The sequence below is a fragment of the Biomphalaria glabrata genome, chromosome 3, assembly GCF_947242115.1.
Source record: "Biomphalaria glabrata chromosome 3, xgBioGlab47.1, whole genome shotgun sequence".
NCBI lineage: Eukaryota > Metazoa > Mollusca > Gastropoda > Planorbidae > Biomphalaria > Biomphalaria glabrata.
In genome coordinates, this window is record NC_074713.1 from 33748544 (window position 1) to 33773298 (window position 24755).

General features: G+C 36.6%; 1 protein-coding gene across 1 annotated transcript in view; it reads left to right on the top strand.

Annotated features, from left to right (window-relative positions):
* The first annotated feature begins 2768 nt into the window (after positions 1-2768).
* The window catches only part of LOC106069296 (uncharacterized), a 28481-nt gene continuing 6494 nt past the window's right edge, over positions 2769-24755 (top strand). The window contains exons 1-2 of the mRNA XM_013228918.2: positions 2769-5566; positions 14773-14939. Coding sequence (XP_013084372.2) covers positions 4322-5566; positions 14773-14939 — 1412 coding nt within the window. The 5' untranslated portion in view covers positions 2769-4321. The remainder of the gene's footprint in view (positions 5567-14772; positions 14940-24755) is intronic.

Consider the following 24755-nt stretch of genomic DNA (forward strand, 5'->3'; position numbering starts at 1 on the left):
GCTAGGGTAGACAACTCTGTCAACTAAATGTGGTTTAATTCACTGAACATGGTCTCTGACAATCCACTAGTTTTAATGTCAAGAGAAAGTAGAAATCTGAGACATTCTACAACTTGTGCACTGAATCTACAATGATATTGATAATAATATTAAATATTTAAATGAACTTACACATGTAGAAATACATCCATAGAATATTTCAGTGACCAAAGTAGCCTTCTGAGTATGCACTGATTAATAGAACCCGCGGATGCAAAATATTCTCGTATGTTTAGTCTTGACCAAAGCACTGCCCCTCCCTTTTTTTTTATTCCTTGATAGGTAAGAAAGAGTTCCAGGACTGGGAGAAAGTTTCAAAGTCCAATTGTAAGTCATTAGGAACTCACACACACTTACTGCAACTATAGGGACTCTAAATATAACTTGATAGACTCCCTTGTAATATTCATTTAGTTGTACACCTGTTTAGAGAAAGAGAATTTCTTTCTTTCTCTCTGTCCTTTTTCTACATTATGGACTCCTACATTCCCCCTCCCTAGAGCCTCTTCCATAGTCTAGAACATTCTCATTAATGATATTCTTTCATGTATTGTAACATTAAACGAACAAATCAGGCTGAAAAACGTGTGCAAAATAGAAGACGTGAATTTATTTTAATTTCATTTGTAAATGTTGCTGTTCAATCTCTCCCCCAGCCCGAGCCTACTCTTCCCCTCAAATATAATGTAGAGCAGTGCAGTCATAAAGATTAGACATGAACATTTTATCTACTTTGTGTAGAGAGTATCAATGTGAGAGAGAGAGAGAGGGGGGGGGGCAAATAGAGAGGGAGAGAGAAAGGAGGGGGAAAATAGAGAAGGAGAGAGGTAGGGAGAGAGAGAATTGAAAATAAAAGACACTAAACACAAAGAAAAGATAAAAAAAAAGAGGCAGCCTTGGAATAAGATAAAATGAGGACAGAATGTGACAGTGTGGATTTCGAGAGGGAGGGGAACTAAAACATAATGTATAAAGTTCCGCCACTGGGCGCAGGCTAAACATCCATTAAGATAGTGAGATAGGGCGCCATCTGTTGCCAGACAGTGTCACGTGTCTTGGAGGTTATGTGGTTCGGGAGATTCGAACTCGATTCTTTCCCCTTGTGTGTCCAATCGAGTGAGCATTTCAACACTTCTTTGTTATTACTTATGTATACGTGCGTTGTAGTCACTGACCTAGACAAACCTGAGACGTGCATGCGTTGTAGTCACTGACCTAGACAAACATGAGACGTGTATGCGTTGTAGTCACTGACCTAGACAAACATGAGACGTGCATGCGTTGTAGTCACTGACCTAGACAAACATGAGACGTGAATGCGTTGTAGTCACTGACCTAGACAAACATGAGACGTGCATGCGTTGTAGTCACTGACCTAGACAAACATGAGACGTGTATGCGTTGTAGTCACTGACCTAGACAAACATGAGACGTGCTATGTCACAAACTATCTTGTCACACAGTGATTCTCAAAGTGTTTTCAGTCGCTTAACATTGCCTCCGTAAATCTCCAATCTCAAGAGGATCGCTGATAATCATGTCATAGTTTAGTTTAATTAGAAAACATTAGACCTCATTATGTTTATATAAACATTTAATTTGTTAATTCTTTTTTAGAAGATAAAGTGCTGGGGTTGTTTAGATCAGTGTCCAGTTCCTTAGAGTTGTGTTAATGTCCAGTACCTTGGAGTTGCTTATGTCAGTGTCCATTACGTTGAAGATATTTAGGTCAGTCTCCAGTTCGTTGGAGATGTTTAGCTAGGGTGTCCATCATGCTTGAATACTTAGGTCAGTGTCCAGTTCGTTGTAGCTGTTGGGCTAAGTGTCTATCATAATAATAATAATAATAATAATCTTTATTATCCGTATGGAAATTTGTCTTACAATTTGTGCATTACACCAAACAAAAAACATTATAACTATAAGAAACCAAAATGTACATTCACACCAGACTCACTCATAATTTACATGTGACAAAGTTTATATCAGATTGTTCCTATTTAATGATTTGATTGTCAGGGGAACAAAAGAGTGTTTGTGTCTGTTTGTCTTTGCTATCGGTGTCTTGTATCTCTTTTGTGATGGTAAAATCATAAAATCCTGACACAAAGGGTGATTCTTTATTTCTAGGATCTTGTTAGCTTTTTTATTGTCACATAGTGACATACATAGTGACAGTGTCTTGTATATGAGTAGTGACAGTGTCTTATTTATACATAGTGACAGCGCCAATAGCATAGTGGAAGTGTCCTTACTAATACATATTGACAGCACCAATAGCATAGTGACAGAGTGTCTTTAATAATACATAGTAACAGCGCCAATAGCATGTTGACAGTGTCAGTATTAATATATAGTGGCAGTATCCAATCTCATTGTTACAGTGTCCTAACAAACACTTACTATCAAAGCTGACGGTCTTGTCCAATGCGTGAAGGACCGCAGTGATTCAAACTTTTGAAACACACACACACACTCTATCTTGACAAAGACGCCGGTCTAGTGGAGCTATTTAAACCTGCCGAGTGTCAAACAACGCGGAGAGGCGTGGACATGAAGGCACGCGCTCCTGACAAGACGACCAAGGGGGTGGAGCTTAGCTAGGCGAATGCATGCATATTTATGAGCCTTGGAATGTGAGGCGTCATGGGGATGGGGGGGGGCATCGTACAAGAGCTAAGCATGCGCATATAAAAACCATAGGGCACGCGGCTCTAGAGAGACATAAAGCACGCGCTGATAGTGCCAAGACTCTATGCTTCTGTTGAGTCACATTTACCATTTCGTTGGACAGTGCATTGGACTATTTCTGAAACTGTTGGCTGGAATGTTTGTTGGACAGAGCCTGTGGCCAGATGGCTAGACCATAGCCCATGTAGCTGAACGCTTCGTTTCCAATGGCATAGGGCGCCTCTTTCAAACCCTGCTCGATCACGTGACTCAGCTTCGAAGGACGATAGTCAAGTGACTAACTAACTCAACCACTCATTCTTGTTTCGAGTTTTTCGGGATGAGTCTTTCAGTCGGTGACCAAATCTCACACACACTCAAACATATGTAACAATGTTACTCTCCTCGGCCGGCTAGTCAAATGTAACTGTAAATAAACTCAGCATGTAAATATGTTACTAATGTAACCAATCAAAAAGTTGAAATGTATACCTAGGCCTGACTCCGTGCAATATTGTAGTATACTTCAAGACCTTCTAGTGCCTTCTATGTTCAAGTATTCCGTGCCTTCTTTATTTGGTCTCTCTCAAGTGATATATCAATCTGCTTGAGTTCATGGCGTGCTATCTCTTCATTGCTCTGTATGTCTGTATACTAAGTTTCTAAACAAAATCAAAGCAATATAAATCTATTTTATTTAAGAAGTTTTTGTGTATATAACCTACGTCAGCTCGTCCTTGACCTCTCTTGGCTATTCAACCTTTGAGTCATTCCTGTTGCCTTATCGCCAATTACGTCAGTGTGTTGGCAGTTGTCCGTAGGGCACTCAGGACCTGGCGAGTTGTGCAGACCCCAAGTGCAATATTTAAGTGTTCTTGTTTATTTTGATTTTTTAAACATTGAAATTAATTCACGTGACTAACTCGCCTTAAATGTACGTCCTATTTGCTGTTGGTTTCCATTGACATTTTGATGTCACTTTTATTTTTGTGAGTTGACATTTTGATGTCACTTTTGTTTTTGTGAGTTGACATTATGATGTCACTTTTGTTTTTGTGAGTTGACATTTTGATGTCACTTTTGTTTTTGTGAGTTGACATTTAAAACTCACACATTTTGTTTAAATTTGTATTTATTGTTTAATTAAATCTTGTGCAATAAATCAATCAAAGTTTAGTCTGATACAGTGCAATAAATCAATCAAAGTTTAATCTGATACAGTGCAATAAATCAATCAAAGTTTGACCTGATACAGTGCAATAAATCAATCAAAGTTCAACCTAATGCAATACTGTTAGTGAACATTTCATGTGCAATCATTGCTGTGCAATACCAAGTAAAAAAATACATTTTTGAGGATTAGTGTTCGCAAATAAACTAAAAAAATTTCAATAAAATAAATCGGATTGATTTTCGGTAGTCGTCAAAATCTTGTGATTAAAAGGGAAAAAGAAAAATGAACTTGATAGTATCTAATTGAATTCTATTGCCTTGAACTAGTTCGTTAATAAACTTAGCGAAACCTAATACACATGACAATACTTGAAGCCTCTCTGTGAGAACACTACACTTTCCTTAGTGCTAGACATCGAGTAGGTCTGATCCGCACACAATGCCTCGGCATTTTTTAGTCAAACGTCACAAAAACTGCCACCTATTGAGCTCCTACAAAGGTCAAGGTCCTGCAGCCCAGGACAGTTTAGATAATGTCCTGTGTACTACTATCATAGACACAGACAAACATACAATTGTCAGAGAAGGAGACGCCTTCGGAGACTATTACCCTTACGGCTCTCCTGACTCTGGCTACGCCGCCAGCCCGGGTCACGTGATCGGCCAGCACGAGAACGTTTTGAAACTGGACAGCAGGGAGAGCAACAACAACAGCAGCCACACATTGACCAACAACAACAGTGGCCACACAGTGAGCTACAGCAGCAGCTTGTATGACAGTCTCCTACACAAATCCGCCTACAGCAGCATTTGCACCGGCGCTGTAGTAACGGGGGAAGAAGACGACATGATGGACGCCCCCATCGATCTCAGCATGCCCAGCAAGAAAGTGACGGCGCCCTCGCCTACGCCAATCCTCATGCATTCGGAAACAGGCTACACCGCTCATCGCCATTTTGAACATCGTCATCACGCTCATCCAACAGCAACATTCGTTTATTTTAAACCTTTGTCTAAGGAGAGGTCCAGAAGTGAATCCAACGAGACCTATGAATTCCCAGCATCTAAACATGCTGCAGCAGCCGCCGCACTGTCTCCAGCAGTTTATCCAACCTCTGTCAAGAGCAATGTCTATGAAGATGAAGAGATTATCCCCGCTGTTCCTGCCACTCAGGTCACGACCATCGAACTGGCTGCAATAAGTCAGCCGACGTTAATATTGACCGCGCCTGTCCACTGGCCGTCAGCACCAATGAATCTCTCCACCGCTCATGTCCAGTTATCAAGTCACAAGGAAGACAGACTTACACTTCCTACAACTTCGCCTATCTCACCGGTTGCTATAGAAACAGCTTCTGAAACTACAACAAATAGCATTAACCTCCAAGCCCAAAACTCACCGAAGAACAGGAAGAGACATTGGTCACATGACCTGAATGACTTAAACGCAGAAATCACTAAGTCTGCTCCAACCCAGAAAGCGAATGGAAATGTCTCTCTAAAGACCCCCCAATCCAAAACCACACCAGCGTTATCAAAGTCCACCGTAGTGCCTTCCAAAAAATCCAATTCTTCTGTGGCTTTCCGCAAAAAAATGACAGCCGTGAGAAAATTAAATTTTGATATCGATACAACATCCCCAGTTTCAGGAACAATTATCAAGGAAGCGGCAGACTTCCACCCGGTAAGTGAACTTCTACCTCTAAGTCTGAACATCTTCAATGAACATTTGTATCTTTTAATCTGAGATCTTCAATGAACATTTGTATCTTTTAATCTGAGATCTTCAATGAACATTTGTATCTTTTAATCTGAGATCTTCAATGAACATTTGTATCTTTTAATCTGAGATCTTCAATGAACATTTGTATCTTTTAATCTGAGATCTTCAATGAACATTTTTATCTTTTAATCTGAGATCTTCAATGAACATTTGTATCTTTTAATCTGAGATCTTCAATGAACATTTTTATCTTTTAATCTGAAGATCTTTAATGAACATTTGTATCTTTTAATCTGAAGATCTTTAATGAACATTTGTATCTTTTAATCTGAAGATCTTTAATGAACATTTTAATCTTTAAATCTGAAGATCTTTAATGAACATTTTAATCTTTAAATCTGAAGATCTTTAATGAACATTTTTAGCGGCCCTCGAAAGGGGAAAAGACGCTATTAGTTTTGTGCGAAATGTCTGTCCGTCTGTCCCGTTTAGATCTCGTAAACTAGAAAAGATATTGAAAATCCGATATCACAATATTTTAGACCATTCAAAGTTCTGATGCAACGGCTACTTTTTTTTTCCTGAAAGCGAAAAATCTAATTTTTAAAATCAGTTATGCAAGCAGTTTTTTAAAGAGAAAAAGCTAATTAGTATGCATTATAAGTTAGACCTAAATTAACACGAACAGTAATCTTGTAAACGTCATTTTTGTGCACTTTTTTTAATGCGAAAATATATTCTTTTTTTTTTTTTTGAGCATTCGAAAAAGAGATTGAGCCTTATCAAAACAATTATATCAATTATAAGACTTCAGTTAGGCCAGGAGAGGCGCGGTAGCTGAGCGGTAAAGCGCTTGGCTTCCGAACCGGGGGCCCCGGGTTCGAATCCTGGTGAAGACTGGGATTTTCAACTTCGAAATTCTTAGGCGCCTCTGAGTCCACCCAACTCCAATGGGTACCTGATATTAGTTGGGGAAAAGTAAAGGCGGTTGGTCGTTGTGCTGGCTACATGACAACCTCGACAACCACAAAAACAGATGAACTTTACATCATCTGCCCTATAGACAACAAGGTCTGAAAGGGGAACTAGTTAGGCCAGGTTCACATCTAACTTTGCATTCACTTGCACCTATCCTTTAATCTGCTGTACCGTTGGGGCACTACACAAGATCTGTCAACCTTCTTTCTCCATTATTACCTCTCATTTGTCTTTGATATAATTTCATTTGGATGTTCTTTCTGAAAATATTGAAGCCTGCGTGGGTGGACCACTTCGGGGGCCGATTTTGAGTTTGTGTTTTCAAACAAACTGTCTTTGTAATCTTGTTATCTTTAAGTCCATGAATATTAGTGAACATTTGTATCTTTAAGTGTGAAGCATAGACATATATAGACTACATCTAGACTGGACATGGAGACTTTTGAACACGACACAAAATGTCGAGAAAATTGTGTAGAAAGTTGGATGAAGTCAAGTTGTGTTGTCAAGTAGTTCAAAGAAGTCAAGTTGTGTTGTCAAGTAGTTCAAAGAAGTCAAGTTGTTTTGTCAAGTAGTTCAAAGAAGTCAAGTTGTTTTGTCAAGTAGTTCAAAGAAGTCAAGTTGTGTTGTCAAGTAGTTCAAAGAAGTCAAGTTGTGTTGTCAAGTAGTTCAAAGAAGTCAAGTTGTTTTGTCAAGTAGTTCAAAGAAGTCAAGTTGTTTTGTCAAGTAGTTCAAAGAAGTCAAGTTGTGTTGTCAAGTAGTTCAAAGAAGTCAAGTTGTTTTGTCAAGTAGTTCAAAGAAGTCAAGTTGTTTTGTCAAGTAGTTCAAAGAAGTCAAGTTGTGTTGTCAAGTAGTTCAAAGAAGTCAAGTTGTGTTGTCAAGTAGTTCAAAGAAGTCAAGTTGTTTTGTCAAGTAGTTCAAAGAAGTCAAGTTGTGTTGTCAAGTAGTTCAAAGAAGTCAAGTTGTGTTGTCAAGTAGTTCAAAGAAGTCAAGTTGTGTTGTCAAGTAGTTCAAAGAAGTCAAGTTGTTTTGTCAAGTAGTTCAAAGAAGTCAAGTTGTTTTGTCAAGTAGTTCAAAGAAGTCAAGTTGTGTTGTCAAGTAGTTCAAAGAAGTCAAGTTGTTTTGTCAAGTAGTTCAAAGAAGTCAAGTTGTTTTGTCAAGTAGTTCAAAGAAGTCAAGTTGTGTTGTCAAGTAGTTCAAAGAAGTCAAGTTGTTTTGTCAAGTAGTTCAAAGAAGTCAAGTTGTGTTGTCAAGTAGTTCAAAGAAGTCAAGTTGTTTTGTCAAGTAGTTCAAAGAAGTCAAGTTGTGTTGTCAAGTAGTTCAAAGAAGTCAAGTTGTTTTGTCAAGTAGTTCAAAGAAGTCAAGTTTTTTTGTCAAGTAGTTCAAAGAAGTCAAGTTGTGTTGTCAAGTAGTTCAAAGAAGTCAAGTTGTGTTGTCAAGTAGTTCAAAGAAGTCAAGTTGTGTTGTCAAGTAGTTCAAAGAAGTCAAGTTGTTTTGTCAAGTAGTTCAAAGAAGTCAAGTTGTGTTGTCAAGTAGTTCAAAGAAGTCAAGTTGTGTTGTCAAGTAGTTCAAAGAAGTCAAGTTGTGTTGTCAAGTAGTTCAAAGAAGTCAAGTTGTGTTGTCAAGTAGTTCAAAGAAGTCAAGTTGTGTTGTCAAGTAGTTCAAAGAAGTCAAGTTGTTTTGTCAAGTAGTTCAAAGAAGTCAAGTTGTGTTGTCAAGTAGTTCAAAGAAGTCAAGTTGTGTTGTCAAGTAGTTCAAAGAAGTCAAGTTGTGTTGTCAAGTAGTTCAAAGAAGTCAAGTTGTTTTGTCAAGTAGTTCAAAGAAGTCAAGTTGTGTTGTCAAGTAGTTCAAAGAAGTCAAGTTGTTTTGTCAAGTAGTTCAAAGAAGTCAAGTTGTGTTGTCAAGTAGTTCAAAGAAGTCAAGTTGTGTTGTCAAGTAGTTCAAAGAAGTCAAGTTGTTTTGTCAAGTAGTTCAAAGAAGTCAAGTTGTTTTGTCAAGTAGTTCAAAGAAGTCAAGTTGTGTTGTTAAGTAGTTCAAAGAAGTCAAGTTGTTTTGTCAAGTAGTTCAAAGAAGTCAAGTTGTTTTGTCAAGTAGTTCAAAGAAGTCAAGTTGTGTTGTCAAGTAGTTCAAAGAAGTCAAGTTGTTTTGTCAAGTAGTTCAAAGAAGTCAAGTTGTGTTGTCAAGTAGTTCAAAGAAGTCAAGTTGTTTTGTCAAGTAGTTCAAAGAAGTCAAGTTGTTTTGTCAAGTAGTTCAAAGAAGTCAAGTTGTTTTGTCAAGTAGTTCAAAGAAGTCAAATTGTTTTGTCAAGTAGTTCAAAGAAGTCAAGTTGTTTTGTCAAGTAGTTCAAAGAAGTCAAGTTGTTTTGTCAAGTAGTTCAAAGAAGTAAAGATGTGTTGTCAAGTAGTTCAAAGAAGTCAAGTTGTGTTGTCAAGTAGTTCAAAGAAGTCAAGTTGTGTTGTCAAGTAGTTCAAAGAAGTCAAGTTGTTTTGTCAAGTAGTTCAAAGAAGTCAAGTTGTGTTGTCAAGTAGTTCAAAGAAGTCAAGTTGTTTTGTCAAGTAGTTCAAAGAAGTAAAGATGTGTTGTCAAGTAGTTCAAAGAAGTCAAGTTGTGTTGTCAAGTAGTTCAAAGAAGTCAAGTTGTGTTGTCAAGTAGTTCAAAGAAGTCAAGTTGTTTTGTCAAGTAGTTCAAAGAAGTCAAGTTGTGTTGTCAAGTAGTTCAAAGAAGTCAAGTTGTTTTGTCAAGTAGTTCAAAGAAGTAAAGATGTGTTGTCAAGTAGTTCAAAGAAGTCAAGTTGTGTTGTCAAGTAGTTTAAAGAAGTCAAGTTGTGTTGTCAAGTAGTTCAAAGAAGTCAAGTTGTGTTGTCAAGTAGTTCAAAGAAGTCAAGTTGTTTTGTCAAGTAGTTCAAAGAAGTCAAGTTGTTTTGTCAAGTAGTTCAAAGAAGTCAAGTTGTGTTGTCAAGTAGTTCAAAGAAGTCAAGTTGTGTTGTCAAGTAGTTCAAAGAAGTCAAGTTGTGTTGTCAAGTAGTTCAAAGAAGTCAAGTTGTTTTGTCAAGTAGTTCAAAGAAGTCAAGTTGTGTTGTCAAGTAGTTCAAAGAAGTCAAGTTGTGTTGTCAAGTAGTTCAAAGAAGTCAAGTTGTTTTGTCAAGTAGTTCAAAGAAGTCAAGTTGTGTTGTCAAGTAGTTCAAAGAAGTCAAGTTGTGTTGTCAAGTAGTTCAAAGAAGTCAAGTTGTGTTGTCAAGTAGTTCAAAGAAGTCAAGTTGTGTTGTCAAGTAGTTCAAAGAAGTCAAGTTGTTTTGTCAAGTAGTTCAAAGAAGTCAAGTTGTTTTGTCAAGTAGTTCAAAGAAGTCAAGTTGTTTTGTAAAGTAGTTCAAAGAAGTCAAGTTGTTTTGTCAAGTAGTTCAAAGAAGTAAAGATGTTTTGTCAAGTAGTTCAAAGAAGTAAAGATGTTTTGTCAAGTAGTTCAAAGAAGTAAAGATGTTTTGTTTTTCAACCCTAACCTATGTAGCATATGATTTAATTTTTAGATCTAGATCTAGTAATTGAACATCACAAATAAGAGTACTCTCGTCTGATAATTATTATTTTGCAATTTTTAGATACATAATCTAGAAAGATCTAGGTAATCAATCTATTTAAATGTACATAAGATGATTTAAATCAACATGAATTATTTCGATCTAGAATCTAGGATTTTTGAAACATTATCACAATGGAAACTAACAGGAAATGTCTTTATTTCATAGTTTATATTTGCGTGAAGATCCGAGAAATGATTTTGCATTATTTCTAAACTTTGAAAACTAAAGATCACTACTTTTTTATGAAAATAGAGTTTACGTACATAAAAATCTATATATAGATAGGTTTGTGAATAGATAAATTATGGATAAGAATTTATTTCCGGTTTCCAGTCTAGTATAATATATAAGTCTATGGTCCGAAGACATTAGTGAACTTTTGTATCTCTAAGTCTGAAGACATTAGTAAACATTTGTATCTCTAAGTCTGAAGACATTAGTGAACATTTGTATCTCTAAGTCTGAAGACATTAGTGAACTTTTGTATCTCTAAGTCTGAAGACATTAGTGAACATTTGTATATCTAAGTCTGAAGACATTAGTGAACATTTGTATCTCTAAGTCTGAAGACATTAGTGAACATTTGTATCTCTAAGTCTGAAGACATTAGTGAACTTTTGTATCTTTAAGTCTGAAGACATTAGTGAACATTTGTATCTCTAAGTCTGAAGACATTAGTGAACATTTGTATCTCTAAGTCTGAAGACATTAGTGAACATTTGTATCTCTAAGTCTGAAGACATTAGTGAACATATTTAACTGTGAAGAGCTTTAGTTTCATCTTTATTTCTGCTCTTGTTCAATAAAATATTTCTACACGTGGGAGGGGAGAGAGTGCTAGATCTGGGAGAATGTTTCCGAGCTGCTTTCAAAAATTAACAATTTCCAGTCTGGATTTAAACTCGCGCCCTCTTGCTAGGTAGCCAAGTGGTTTATGTCACTTAGCCACACAATCCACATTTCTAAACGCTTGTAGCACAAAGAAGTAAAAAATCTTTAGTTGGCAACATCTAATATGACGTCATTCTCTGGAGGCAGTTCAAACAAAGGTTCTCGTTTATTTGTACACTTTGTTCTAGATTTCTTTAGAGTGCCACCACATTTCTACATATCGCTCACCCCCTCCCCCTTTTTTTTTCTCTCTCTTACTGTTTTTCATTGCTTAAAGAACGAAGACTGGCTTTGAAACATGAAACAGAGAGCAGATGTTTGTGGTTATGTGGTTAGTGTACATATTGTCGACAGAAAGAACTAGTGCACCATTAACTTCTTATCTTGACTGCTTATTATAAAATGTATTTTAGTGAAGGCTTAGGAGTTATGCTTACAGGTTAGCTGTAAGGCGTAGAGGCTGCGGTGTCGTCTATGTGACCTAATCTTTAGTGCGCAGAGGTCTTAATCTATTTCAAGGTTTTCGAATTGGTTTCATTCATTTCAAGGGACATAAATAAAGTCAAATTGAATCTTGTATTGCGATAGTTTACCTCCCTTGCTTTCTTACACGTCACTTCCAATTTGTTCAAAAAGTTCCCGACTTAAATAGTGCATAAACGTCTTTGCAAACGGAAACAGTGTGTATATCTCAGTGGACGACATCATACTATACATAGGCATAGAATTCTAGACATGTCAATCAGCAGCTTAGATCATTTAGTGGTATAAACCAATTAATGACTATCAATCAACAGAGTGGATTATACATTGATGTTAGTGGATCAAGTGTCAATCCAAAGTGTGCGTGTTCGCGTGCGCACAAAAGAATGGGTTTGGGTGTGAGCGAAACAAATCTCTGTGTTCGCGTGCTGGTTAAATAATGTGTATGTATGTGTGTTAGAACACTCCAGTGTACTGTGTACATTACGAGTTGGAACTAATGTGTTAGTATTTAGTTAGCTATACAAAGAACTTGATTCCTTGACATTAAAGACAGAGCCATTGTTTGATAGTTAGTTCAGATGATATTATTAGGCCAATAATGTAAAGATAGATTCACTTTATAAGATTACAAGAAAGACTTCATTAAAGAACGAAGAAGATTAAAAGTTTTTCAAACCACAATGACCAAATTCTATATTTAAAAAAAATGATTGTATCTTGTATTGTCAAGAGAACAAACATTTAAGACTGTCAAATTGATGCAATTAGCTTTTTTTTAAAATAAAATTCTTCACCTTGTGTTATCAAAGTTGGTTGAATGTAAAGTTGGTTGAATGTAAAGTTGGTTGAATGTAAAGTTGGTTGGATGTAAAGTTGGTTGGATGTAAAGTTGGTTGAATGTAAAGTTGGTTGAATGTAAAGTTGGTTGAATGTAAAGTTGGTTGAATGTAAAGTTGGTTGGATGTAAAGTTGGTTGGATGTAAAGTTGGTTGAATGTAAAGTTGGTTGAATGTAAAGTTGGTTGAATGTAAAGTTGGTTGGATGTAAAGTTGGTTGAATGTAAAGTTGGTTGAATGTAAAGTTGGTTGGATGTAAAGTTGGTTGGATGTAAAGTTGGTTGAATGTAAAGTTGGTTGGATGTAAAGTTGGTTGGATGTAAAGTTGGTTGGATGTAAAGTTGGTTGGATGTAAAGTTGGTTGAATGTAAAGTTGGTTGAATGTAAAGTTGGTTGAATGTAAAGTTGGTTGAATGTAAAGTTGGTTGGATGTAAAGTTGGTTGAATGTAAAGTTGGTTGAATGTAAAGTTGGTTGAATGTAAAGTTGGTTGAATGTAAAGTTGGTTGAATGTAAAGTTGGTTGAATGTAAAGTTGGTTGGATGTAAAGTTGGTTGAATGTAAAGTTGGTTGAATGTAAAGTTGGTTGAATGTAAAGTTGGTTGGATGTAAAGTTGGTTGAATGTAAAGTTGGTTGAATGTAAAGTTGGTTGGATGTAAAGTTGGTTGGATGTAAAGTTGGTTGAATGTAAAGTTGGTTGGATGTAAAGTTGGTTGGATGTAAAGTTGGTTGGATGTAAAGTTGGTTGGATGTAAAGTTGGTTGAATGTAAAGTTGGTTGAATGTAAAGTTGGTTGAATGTAAAGTTGGTTGAATGTAAAGTTGGTTGAATGTAAAGTTGGTTGGATGTAAAGTTGGTTGGATGTAAAGTTGGTTGAATGTAAAGTTGGTTGAATGTAAAGTTGGTTGAATGTAAAGTTGGTTGAATGTAAAGTTGGTTGAATGTAAAGTTGGTTGAATGTAAAGTTGGTTGAATGTAAAGTTGGTTGGATGTAAAGTTGGTTGAATGTAAAGTTGGTTGAATGTAAAGTTGGTTGAATGTAAAGTTGGTTGAATGTAAAGTTGGTTGAATGTAAAGTTGGTTGAATGTAAAGTTGGTTGGATGTAAAGTTGGTTGAATGTAAAGTTGGTTGAATGTAAAGTTGGTTGGATGTAAAGTTGGTTGAATGTAAAGTTGGTTGGATGTAAAGTTGGTTGAATGTAAAGTTGGTTGGATGTAAAGTTGGTTGAATGTAAAGTTGGTTGAATGTAAAGTTGGTTGGATGTAAAGTTGGTTGAATGTAAAGTTGGTTGAATGTAAGGTTGGTTTGATGTAAAGTTGGTTGAATGTAAAGTTGGTTGAATGTAAGGTTGGTTTGATGTAAAGTTGGTTGAATGTAAAGTTGGTTGAATGTAAGGTTGGTTTGATGTAAAGTTGGTTGAATGTAAAGTTGGTTGGATGTAAAGTTGGTTGGATGTAAAGTTGGTTGAATGTAAAGTTGGTTGGATGTAAAGTTGGTTGAATGTAAAGTTGGTTGAATGTAAAGTTGGTTGAATGTAAAGTTGGTTGGATGTAAAGTTGGTTGGATGTAAAGTTGGTTGAATGTAAAGTTGGTTGAATGTAAAGTTGGTTGAATGTAAAGTTGGTTGGATGTAAAGTTGGTTGAATGTAAAGTTGGTTGAATGTAAAGTTGGTTGGATGTAAAGTTGGTTGGATGTAAAGTTGGTTGGATGTAAAGTTGGTTGAATGTAAAGTTGGTTGGATAAAAAGTTGGTTGGATGTAAAGTTGGTTGGATGTAAAGTTGGTTGAATGTAAAGTTGGTTGAATGTAAAGTTGGTTGGATGTAAAGTTGGTTGAATGTAAAGTTGGTTGAATGTAAAGTTGGTTGGATGTAAAGTTGGTTGAATGTAAAGTTGGTTGAATGTAAAGTTGGTTGGATGTAAAGTTGGTTGAATGTAAAGTTGGTTGAATGTAAAGTTGGTTGAATGTAAAGTTGGTTGAATGTAAAGATGGTTGGATGTAAAGTTGGTTGGATGTAAAGTTGGTTGAATGTAAAGTTGGTTGGATGTAAAGTTGGTTGGATGTAAAGTTGGTTGGATGTAAAGTTGGTTGGATGTAAAGTTGGTTGAATGTAAAGTTGGTTGAATGTAAAGTTGGTTGAATGTAAAGTTGGTTGAATGTAAAGTAGGTTGAATGTAAAGTTGGTTGAATGTAAAGTTGGTTGGATGTATTTTCATGTGACAATGTATGATTATAATACATGTATGAGTGTCAGTCGTATCCAGCCATCTTTCTAATCATAAACTATATCTCCCTCATACTATGTCTTCCGTGGTGCGTCGCCGATATTTGACAACTGAAGACTTGTAAGTGCTAGAAGTAAACTTATTTACCGAAGTCTTTTATTCACTGTTGACAGGAGGAAGGCCGCATTGTGTATGGTGACATTGAGCCAAGTTTTAACTGCGTGGAGGTGACACCAGAGGCCAGGGCAGAACTGGACAAAATCGACAACAAAATTGGTGACTACATCTGTCAGCTGTGCAAGGAGTTTTACCAGGACGCTTTTCAGTTGGCACAGCACAGGTATGAATTGATATAAGAACTGTCACATAAAGTGACACATGGAGTAGTTACTGATAAAACACGGAATGACACTGACATATGATATGACACATGGAGTAGTTACTGATAAAACACCGACACTGACACAGGCAGTGACACATAGACTAGTTTTGATAAAACATGTATTGACACTGACACAGGCAGTGACACATAGACTAGTTTTGATAAAACATGTATTGACACTGACACATGCAGTGACACATAGACTAGTTTTGATAAAACATGTATTGACACTGACACATGCAGTGACACATAGACATAGACATGTATTGACACTAACACAGGCAGTAACACATAGACTAGTTTTGATAAAACATGTATTGACACTGACACAGGCAGTGACACATAGACTAGTTTTGATAAAACATGTATTGACACTGACACATGCAGTGACAAATAGACATAGACATGTATTGACACTGACACAGGCAGTAACACATAGACTAGTTTTGATAAAACATGTATTGACACTGACACATGCAGTGACACATAGACTAGTTTTGATAAAACATGTATTGACACTGACACATGCAGTGACACATAGACATAGACATGTATTGACACTGACACAGGCAGTGACACATAGACTAGTTTTGATAAAACATGTATTGACACTGACACATGCAGTGACACATAGACTAGTTTTGATAAAACATGTATTGACACTGACACATGCAGTGACACATAGACATAGACATGTATTGACACTGATACAGGCAGTGACACATAGACTAGTTTTGATAAAACATGTATTGACACTGACACATGCAGTGACACATAGACTAGTTTTGATATAACATGTATTGACACTGACACAGGCAGTGACACATAGACTAGTTTTGATAAACATGTATTGACACTGACACATGCAGTGACACATAGACTAGTTTTGATAAAACATGTATTGACACTGACACATGCAGTGACACATAGACTAGTTTTGATAAAACATGTATTGACACTGACACATGCAGTGACACATAGACATAGACATCTATTGACACTGATACAGGCAGTGACACATAGACTAGTTTTGATAAAACATGTATTGACATTGACACATGCAGTGACACATAGACTAGTTTTGATAAAACATGTATTGACACTGACACAGGCAGTGACACATAGACTAGTTTTGATAAACATGTATTGACACTGACACATGCAGTGACACATAGACTAGTTTTGATAAAACATGTATTGACACTGACACATGCAGTGACACATAGACTAGTTTTGATAAAACATGTATTGACACTGACACAGGCAGTGACATATAGACTAGTTTTGATAAAACATGTATTGACACTGACACAGGCAGTGACGGAATGACGAAAATGAGATTTTGTAATTTCAGAGAGACAAAATAGTGGACCAGGGGCGGACTGAACAAATTAGTGGACTGACACGTGGACCAGGGGCGGACTGAACAAATTAGTGGACTGACACGTGGACCAGGGGCGGACTGAACAAATTAGTGGACTGACACGTGGACCAGGGGCGGACTGAACAAATTAGTGGACTGACATGTGGACCAGGGGCGGACTGAACAACTTAGTGGACTGACACGTGGACCAGGGGCGGACTGAACAAATCAGTGGACTGACACGTGGACCAGGGGCGGACTGGACAAATTAGTGGACTGACACGTGGACCAGGGGCGGACTGGACAAATTAGTGGACTGACACTTGGGCTAAAGGGGTACCTGACATATGGGCATTCGTATATGCCCTGCGGGCTTGCACCAAAAGAGTTTTCAATGATAGTAGAGCCAATAGAAAATTTTAAATTTTCTTTTAAAAGGGTCCCACAAACTGTCGTGATTGATACTCGCCTAACTTTTTATTAAACATCTTATAGAATTTACAGTGTAAAACTAGCCTTACCTTTTGCCCTAAATAGTGGAACAGCCTTACACTTTGCCCTAAATAATGGAACAGCCTTACACTTTGCGCTAAGTGATAGAACAGCCTTACCTTTTGCCCTAAATAGTGGAACAGCCTTACACTTTGCCCTAAATAATGGAACAGCCTTACACTTTGCTCTAAGTGATGAAATAGCCTTACACTTTGCCCTAAGTGATGAAATAGCCTTACACTTTGCCCTAAGTGATGGAACAGCCTTACACTTTGCCCTAAGTGATAGAACAGCTTTACACTTTGCCCTAAGTGATAGAACAGCTTTACACTTTTCTCTAAGTGATAGAACAGCCTTACACTTTGCTCTAAGTGATAGAACAGCCTTACACTTTGCTCTAAGTGATGGAACAGCCTTACACTTTGCTCTAAGTGATGAAATAGCCTTACACTTTGCCCTAAGTGATGGAACAGCCTTACACTTTGCTCTAAGTGATAGAACAGCCTTACACTTTGCTCTAAGTGATGGAACAGCCTTACACTTTGCCCTAAGTGATAGAACAGCTTTACACTTTGCTCTAAGTGATAGAACAGCCTTACACTTAATTTTGTTTGAAATTCAACAAGAATATCCACACACAAAAAAAATACACTATACACTGTACGTATTATCATTTGCAAAACGTTAGACCGTAGGCCTACTTTCTGCTACGCACGAGCGGCAAGGACTGCTTAGATGTCTTCGAGGTTGTGTTTGCATGCCCTAATCATTTTGCTGGTCTTTGATTGCACTCCCATTTTTTTTTTTTGCTCCTTACCTCTCCGTCTTTTAATGGTTCCAATGAAATTTAACCAAAAAGAGGGATGAAAGGTTAAGCTACAAAACATTGATATAACGCAGCAAAAAAAAAAGACGCGACAATTAGCTCTTTAACAATACTGAATAGAAATTAACTTTAACACATACACACAGCCGCGAAATTGCAAACTACCCAACTTATTCACAGCTCAATTTGGGTATAAAGCTCTACTTTCTGCGATTTGAAAAGAAAAAGTTAAATTCTTTTTGTTTAATTTTAATAACATAGATCTAAAAATACTACACTTAAGGCTTACAAAAAAAAATTATTTGATTAAAAAATAAATCTTAATCAATTTTTATACTATTATAATTAATGGCAAACTTATGCTTAGTATGAAGTCATTAATGATGAAAAATATTACAATCATTACAATAATTTATATAGCGCTATAACATCTGATATTTAATGAAAGGAGAATTATATTTTAAATAATGGGTCATGGTATATTCATATACAAATCGCGTTTTTGAGAATGTACTAGGAAGAAGCAAGAGCTTTTCACATTAAGTAAGTACCTCTATAACCGTTCTGCTTTCTCTTATCTTTTAATGGAATGGGTTGCCTGAATCAGCCAGGAAAACCAATGATTTAGCACATTTTAAGTCACAGATCAACATGCATGACTAGAATGACACATGAAATGCGTAAGACGTAACAATCTTATTTTTTGAAGAAACGTCTGTAATCTATAAGTAATACCAAAAAGCTTTAAACTCATTAGGCTGCTATTGTATTGTTTATAGTTTTCAGACTACATACACATATAAATAGAATACATTATGTAATCCTACGAATGTATCCATCCAGTTTTCGATGCGTTATCAAACTTTATATAGTTTGTAGAGAATTAGGCTTACACCTATAATATAACACATGGGCGTAGCCGGGAGGGGAGGGTCTTCAAACCATTACTTGCCTCAGACCTCATTGTCTGAAATGGAAACTTTACTTACAGCCCCAGTGCAACTAACTTAAGCAAACTTGTCACCAAATTTCAGGAGCGTAGCCAAAAGGATTTTGTGGTTTCCCTTCCCCCTCCAATACACAATCTTAAGCATTTTACCATTTTCTACAAGTCGCTGGTCTCCATTGAATAGCAGCTTTGGTTTTTGAATTTTTTTTTAGCGGAAGAGTTGCAAGCTAATTGCACTGTAGATATATCAGAATATACATTTTTAAAGGTTAAAATAACGGAAATAATGCTTGGTTCTCAAAGCGCTCCCCCGAACTCCCTAGCTGCCCTTTGGCGGTGTGTACTGTCTTTCCACTAATTATAGGAAGAGAGTATTTTAGGGTAGAAAAAACGTTTGAAAGAATGAAAGATCAGAAAGTGATGAAGATTAATTACATACACACACACACACGATTTTGATACCCAGTCCGCCCCTGTATGTACTACTTACATAACTTATGTATGACATAACGACTTGGTACTGATACAACACATTTATAGAATGACACATTGATTAGATACTGCTGATTCAAGACATTTATAGAATGACACATTGATTAGATACTGCTGATTCAAGACATTTATAGAATGACACATTGATTAGATACTGCTGATTCAAGACATTTATAGAATGACACACTGATTAGATACTGCTGATTCAAGACATTTATAGAATGACACACTGATTAGATACTGCTGATTCAAGACATCTATAGAATGACACATTGATTAGATACTGCTGATTCAAGACATCTATAGAATGACACACTGATTAGATACTGCTGATTCAAGACATCTATAGAATGACAATTAGTATTGTACCGTTTCTCATTATGCAGACTCTCTGCAAACTGCACCACACGACACCACCAACTCAAAGAACTTGACATCTCGGGTCTCCAAAATAACGTTATAGACTAATGTCCAATCAATCACAACCAATACTGTACAATGGACAACAACGTAACACGGACTGTACAAAGGCTTCACATTCCGACGTGTCAACTCTGTTACGCTGTATAAATCAACTTTCCGCCTCTTCCTAGATTTATACTCCATTCTCTGTTCCGGATCGACTTCACCTTGACTGGCTCTTGACTCTGACTTCGACTCGTACTTGTGAAATTGCGAGATAACGTGAAGTCACTTGACTCTGACACACTCGCTCTACTATAGGGCCCCTAATGGCCTTCTAGAACCGGACGGAACGTCGCTCGACCATTCTGGTTGATCACATGACTACATCCCTCGTGACGCTCCTGAGCTTTATTCACAACACAGATCCTTCCCAAACTGTAGTGGCTGACCGTCTCAACTCGTCACGGTTGACCGCTTGTTTAGAGCTGGCCTTGGGCGAGTTGCGTCGGCTGTCTACACACATCACTACCCCCATCTGTGTCACCACCAGGTTTATATCCGTATGTGTATAAATAAAACCTCAACATAAAAAACTACAAAAACATAAGACAAATACGTACATAATAAACCTAAACAATAACGACATATATTCCAATGTCTTCTGTTTTAACCCCAGGCTTGGGTTATTTGGGGCGCAACAAAATAGATTTATTTTACTTCAGCGCTGCCTCCTTGAGAGAGGACCTGAACAATTAGCCATTTTTAGTTGTTCATTTTCCTTCCTTCTCTCATCTTGGAATATTAGAATTGGACATGAACTTTGTGAAAATATTCCGACTTGAAATCAACAGCTTAAGAGCAGAGTTTGTTTGGTGAGAGAATTAAGGTGGAAGAGAAATTGAGTCCAGGGGGACAGAACGCTGGCAGAAGAAGACGAACAAATCTGCAGTTAATTGTTAAACTAACAAGTGCAGAGCAAAACCATTAGATTGTCATGGGGGCGGTACTAAGACTGAAGACTCGAACAGAAGAAACACGAACACTATGTGTGTTGGAGACGGTGATCTCTAATTGAATAGATCCAAATTTATGTACTTGGAATAAAAGTAACACAAAGACTGTCTGGTAAATATACAATTCCTTGCTGAAGTTCCAGTGCAGTAGTGCCTTATATGTCATGTCATTCGTTGTTTTAGAATTTCCATGAGTTTTACCCTGCAATATGGCAAATGGCAAGACATACCAGCAGAAGAGATAAATCTTCAGTATTTCTGTTGTAAATATACATTAGTTCTATAAAACCAAGATCAATGTGACCTCATGCTAAATATAGCAATACACATCGTGTCGTAGCTTGGAATTCCCAACTTAGACCAAAGTCTTTCACCTCTTATAAGATGATCATTTTCAGCAATACTCAGCGAACTGATTAGGTCCATGTATTGTCCAGTAGAACTGATATAGGTCTTGTTGAGAAGTCTGCCATATTTGTCGATTTCTAGTGACATCATTAACACAAATAATCTCATTTGCAAAGATCGCTTCTTTTTAATCTGCGTGACAAAATCTCGGGATTGATGGATTATTTCCCCTTGTTTTTAGAAAGACAATCACGCGTTTTCTTGTTTTTAGAAAGACAATCACGCGTTTTCTTGTTTTTAGAAAGACAATCACGCGTTTTCTTGTTTTTAGAAAGACAATCACGCGTTTTCTTGTTTTTAGAAAGACAATCACGCGTTTTCTTGTTTTTAGAAAGACAATCACGCGTTTTCTTGTTTTTAGAAAGACAATCACGCGTTTTCTTGTTTTTAGAAAGACAATCACGCGTTTTCTTGTTTTTAGAAAGACAATCACGCGTTTTCTTGTTTTTAGAAAGACAATCACGCGTTTTCTTGTTTTTAGAAAGACAATCACGCGTTTTCTTGTTTTTAGAAAGACAATCACGCGTTTTCTTGTTTTTAGAAAGACAATCACGCGTTTTCTTGTTTTTAGAAAGACAATCACGCGTTTTCTTGTTTTTAGAAAGACAATCACGCGTTTTCTTGTTTTTAGAAAGACAATCACGCGTTTTCTTGTTTTTAGAAAGACAATCACGCGTTTTCTTGTTTTTAGAAAGACAATCACGCGTTTTCTTGTTTTTAGAAAGACAATCACGCGTTTTCTTGTTTTTAGAAAGACAATCACGCGTTTTCTTGTTTTTAGAAAGACAATCACGCGTTTTCTTGTTTTTAGAAAGACAATCACGCGTCTTCTTGTTTTTAGAAAGACAATCACGCGTTTTCTTGTTTTTAGAAAGACAATCACGCGTTTTCTTGTTTTTAGAAAGACAATCACGCGTTTTCTTGTTTTTAGAAAGACAATCACGCGTGTTCTTGTTTTTAGAAAGACAATCACGCGTTTTCTTGTTTTTAGAAAGACAATCACGCGTTTTCTTGTTTTTAGAAAGACAATCACGCGTTTTCTTGTTTTTAGAAAGACAATCACGCGTTTTCTTGTTTTTAGAAAGTCAATCACGCGTTTTCTTGTTTTTAGAAAGTCAATCACGCGTTTTCTTGTTTTTAGAAAGACAATCACGCATTTTCTTGTTTTTAGAAAGTCAATCACGCGTTTTCTTGTTTTTAGAAAGTCAATCACGCGTTTTCTTGTTTTTAGAAAGTCAATCACGCGTTTTCTTGTTTTTAGAAAGTCAATCACGCGTTTTCTTGTTTTTAGAAAGACAATCACGCGTTTTCTTGTTTTTAGAAAGACAATCACGCGTTTTCTTGTTTTTAGAAAGACAATCACGCGTTTTCTTGTTTTTAGAAAGACAATCACGCGTTTTCTTGTTTTTAGAAAGACAATCACGCGTTTTCTTTTTTTAGAAAGACAATCACGCGTTTTCTTGTTTTTAGAAAGACAATCACGCGTTTTCTTGTTTTTAGAAAGTCAATCACGCGTTTTCTTGTTTTTAGAAAGACAATCACGCGTTTTCTTGTTTTTAGAAAGACAATCACGCGTTTTCTTGTTTTTAGAAAGAAATTCAGGCGTTTTCTTGTTTTTAGAAAGACAATCAGGCGTTTTCTTGTTTTTAGAAAGACAATCACGCGTTTTCTTGTTTTTAGAAAGACAATCAGGCGTTTTCTTGTTTTTAGAAAGACAATCACGCGTTTTCTTGTTTTTAGAAAGACAATCACGCGTTTTCTTGTTTTTAGAAAGACAATCACGCGTTTTCTTGTTTTTAGAAAGTCAATCACGCGTTTTCTTGTTTTTAGAAAGACAATCACGCGTTTTCTTGTTTTTAGAAAGACAATCACGCGTTTTCTTGTTTTTAGAAAGACAATGACGCGTTTTCTTGTTTTTAGAAAGTCAATCACGCGTTTTCTTGTTTTTAGAAAGACAATCACGCGTTTTCTTGTTTTTAGAAAGACAATCACGCGTTTTCTTGTTTTTAGAAAGACAATCACGCGTTTTCTTGTTTTTAGAAAGACAATCACGCGTTTTCTTGTTTTTAGAAAGACAATCACGCGTTTTCTTGTTTTTAGAAAGTCAATCACGCGTTTTCTTGTTTTTAGAAAGTCAATCACGCGTTTTCTTGTTTTTAGAAAGTCAATCACGCGTTTTCTTGTTTTTAGAAAGACAATCACGCGTTTTCTTGTTTTTAGAAAGACAATCACGCGTTTTCTTGTTTTTAGAAAGTCAATCACGCGTTTTCTTGTTTTTAGAAAGACAATCACGCGTTTTCTTGTTTTTAGAAAGACAATCACGCGTTTTCTTGTTTTTAGAAAGTCAATCACGCGTTTTCTTGTTTTTAGAAAGACAATCACGCGTTTTCTTGTTTTTAGAAAGTCAATCACGCGTTTTCTTGTTTTTAGAAAGACAATCACGCGTTTTCTTGTTTTTAGAAAGACAATCACGCGTTTTCTTGTTTTTAGAAAGACAATCACGCGTTTTCTTGTTTTTAGAAAGACAATCACGCGTTTTCTTGTTTTTTAGAAAGACAATCATGCGTTTTCTTGTTTTTAGAAAGACAATGATGCGTTTTCTTGTTTTTAGAAAGACAATCACGCGTTTTCTTGTTTTTAGAAAGACAATGACGAGCCCATGAATAACAGGTGGAAAGAAATGTCTTTGAAAGAATTGTTGATGATTTGTAAGAACTCAAAGAATTGAGTGCCATGAGAGTAGTACTTGTACGAGTATTGACACTGACCTATGTAAATTCTCTGATGAGTCAAAGTTTTGTCACAGTCAAATTTAGACTATAGTTTATAAGTGATGGTGTGTGTGTGTGTGTGTGGGTTCTCACCATCACATGCTTGAACCCGCTCAAGGGTACGTTACTGTGTCTATAGCCAGGGGGAACAGATCTGCTCGTAGTAGTGTACTAGTTCTCAGTAGAGATGAATGAAGAATACCTAGATTTATGTTTTATTTCTTGGAAGAATCTAACCTGAATCAGTGTTATAGGGATTAGATTAGTTGGGTTTATTGGGTTTTAATTTACAGCTTCTCTAGGTCTCTACTAGTAAATGTAAGCGAGCATCCTTTATAGGACTAGATTTAATTGAACCGACTGCTGTGTGTACATTGACAGACGTGATCTATACCCATATAGGCTCATGTATGTGTGTACATTGACAGACGTGATCTATACCCATATAGGCTCATGTATGTGTCTATGTCTGTAGAAATATTTCTCTTTCCGTGGATGATTCACTGGATATCTTGGTCTGGATGATTCACTGGATATCTTGGTCTGGATGATTCACTGGATATCTTGGTCTGGATGATTCACTGGATATCTTGGTCTGGATGATTCACTGGATATCTTGGTCTGGATGATTCACTGGATATCTTGGTCTGGATGATTCACTGGATATCTTGGCCTGGCTACAACAAACATAAACTACACAAAATCAACACGTTCCTAAATCATAGCTTCCCACCCCTTCCCCTCCTCCAGATCGCCCAGCGTTTGATCTTGGACCGTAATTTCATTGACCAAATCTGAAATAATCCTCTCGGCTTAATACCATCACGTGGGCAATAGTTAGCTGTGAGGCCAGGATTTTGATCATGAATTATTGACATGCCAGCATGACATGAAAGGCTTGTTTATGTTTGTTACTGTGTCATTAATACATTTAGATGATAGATCCATAGAGCTTTGACATTTTTAGATTATTGATCTATAGAACATTAGGAAAGAGACCCGTTATATAATAGAACTCAAAACGATGATCTACATTAAAGGGACGATACTCATGC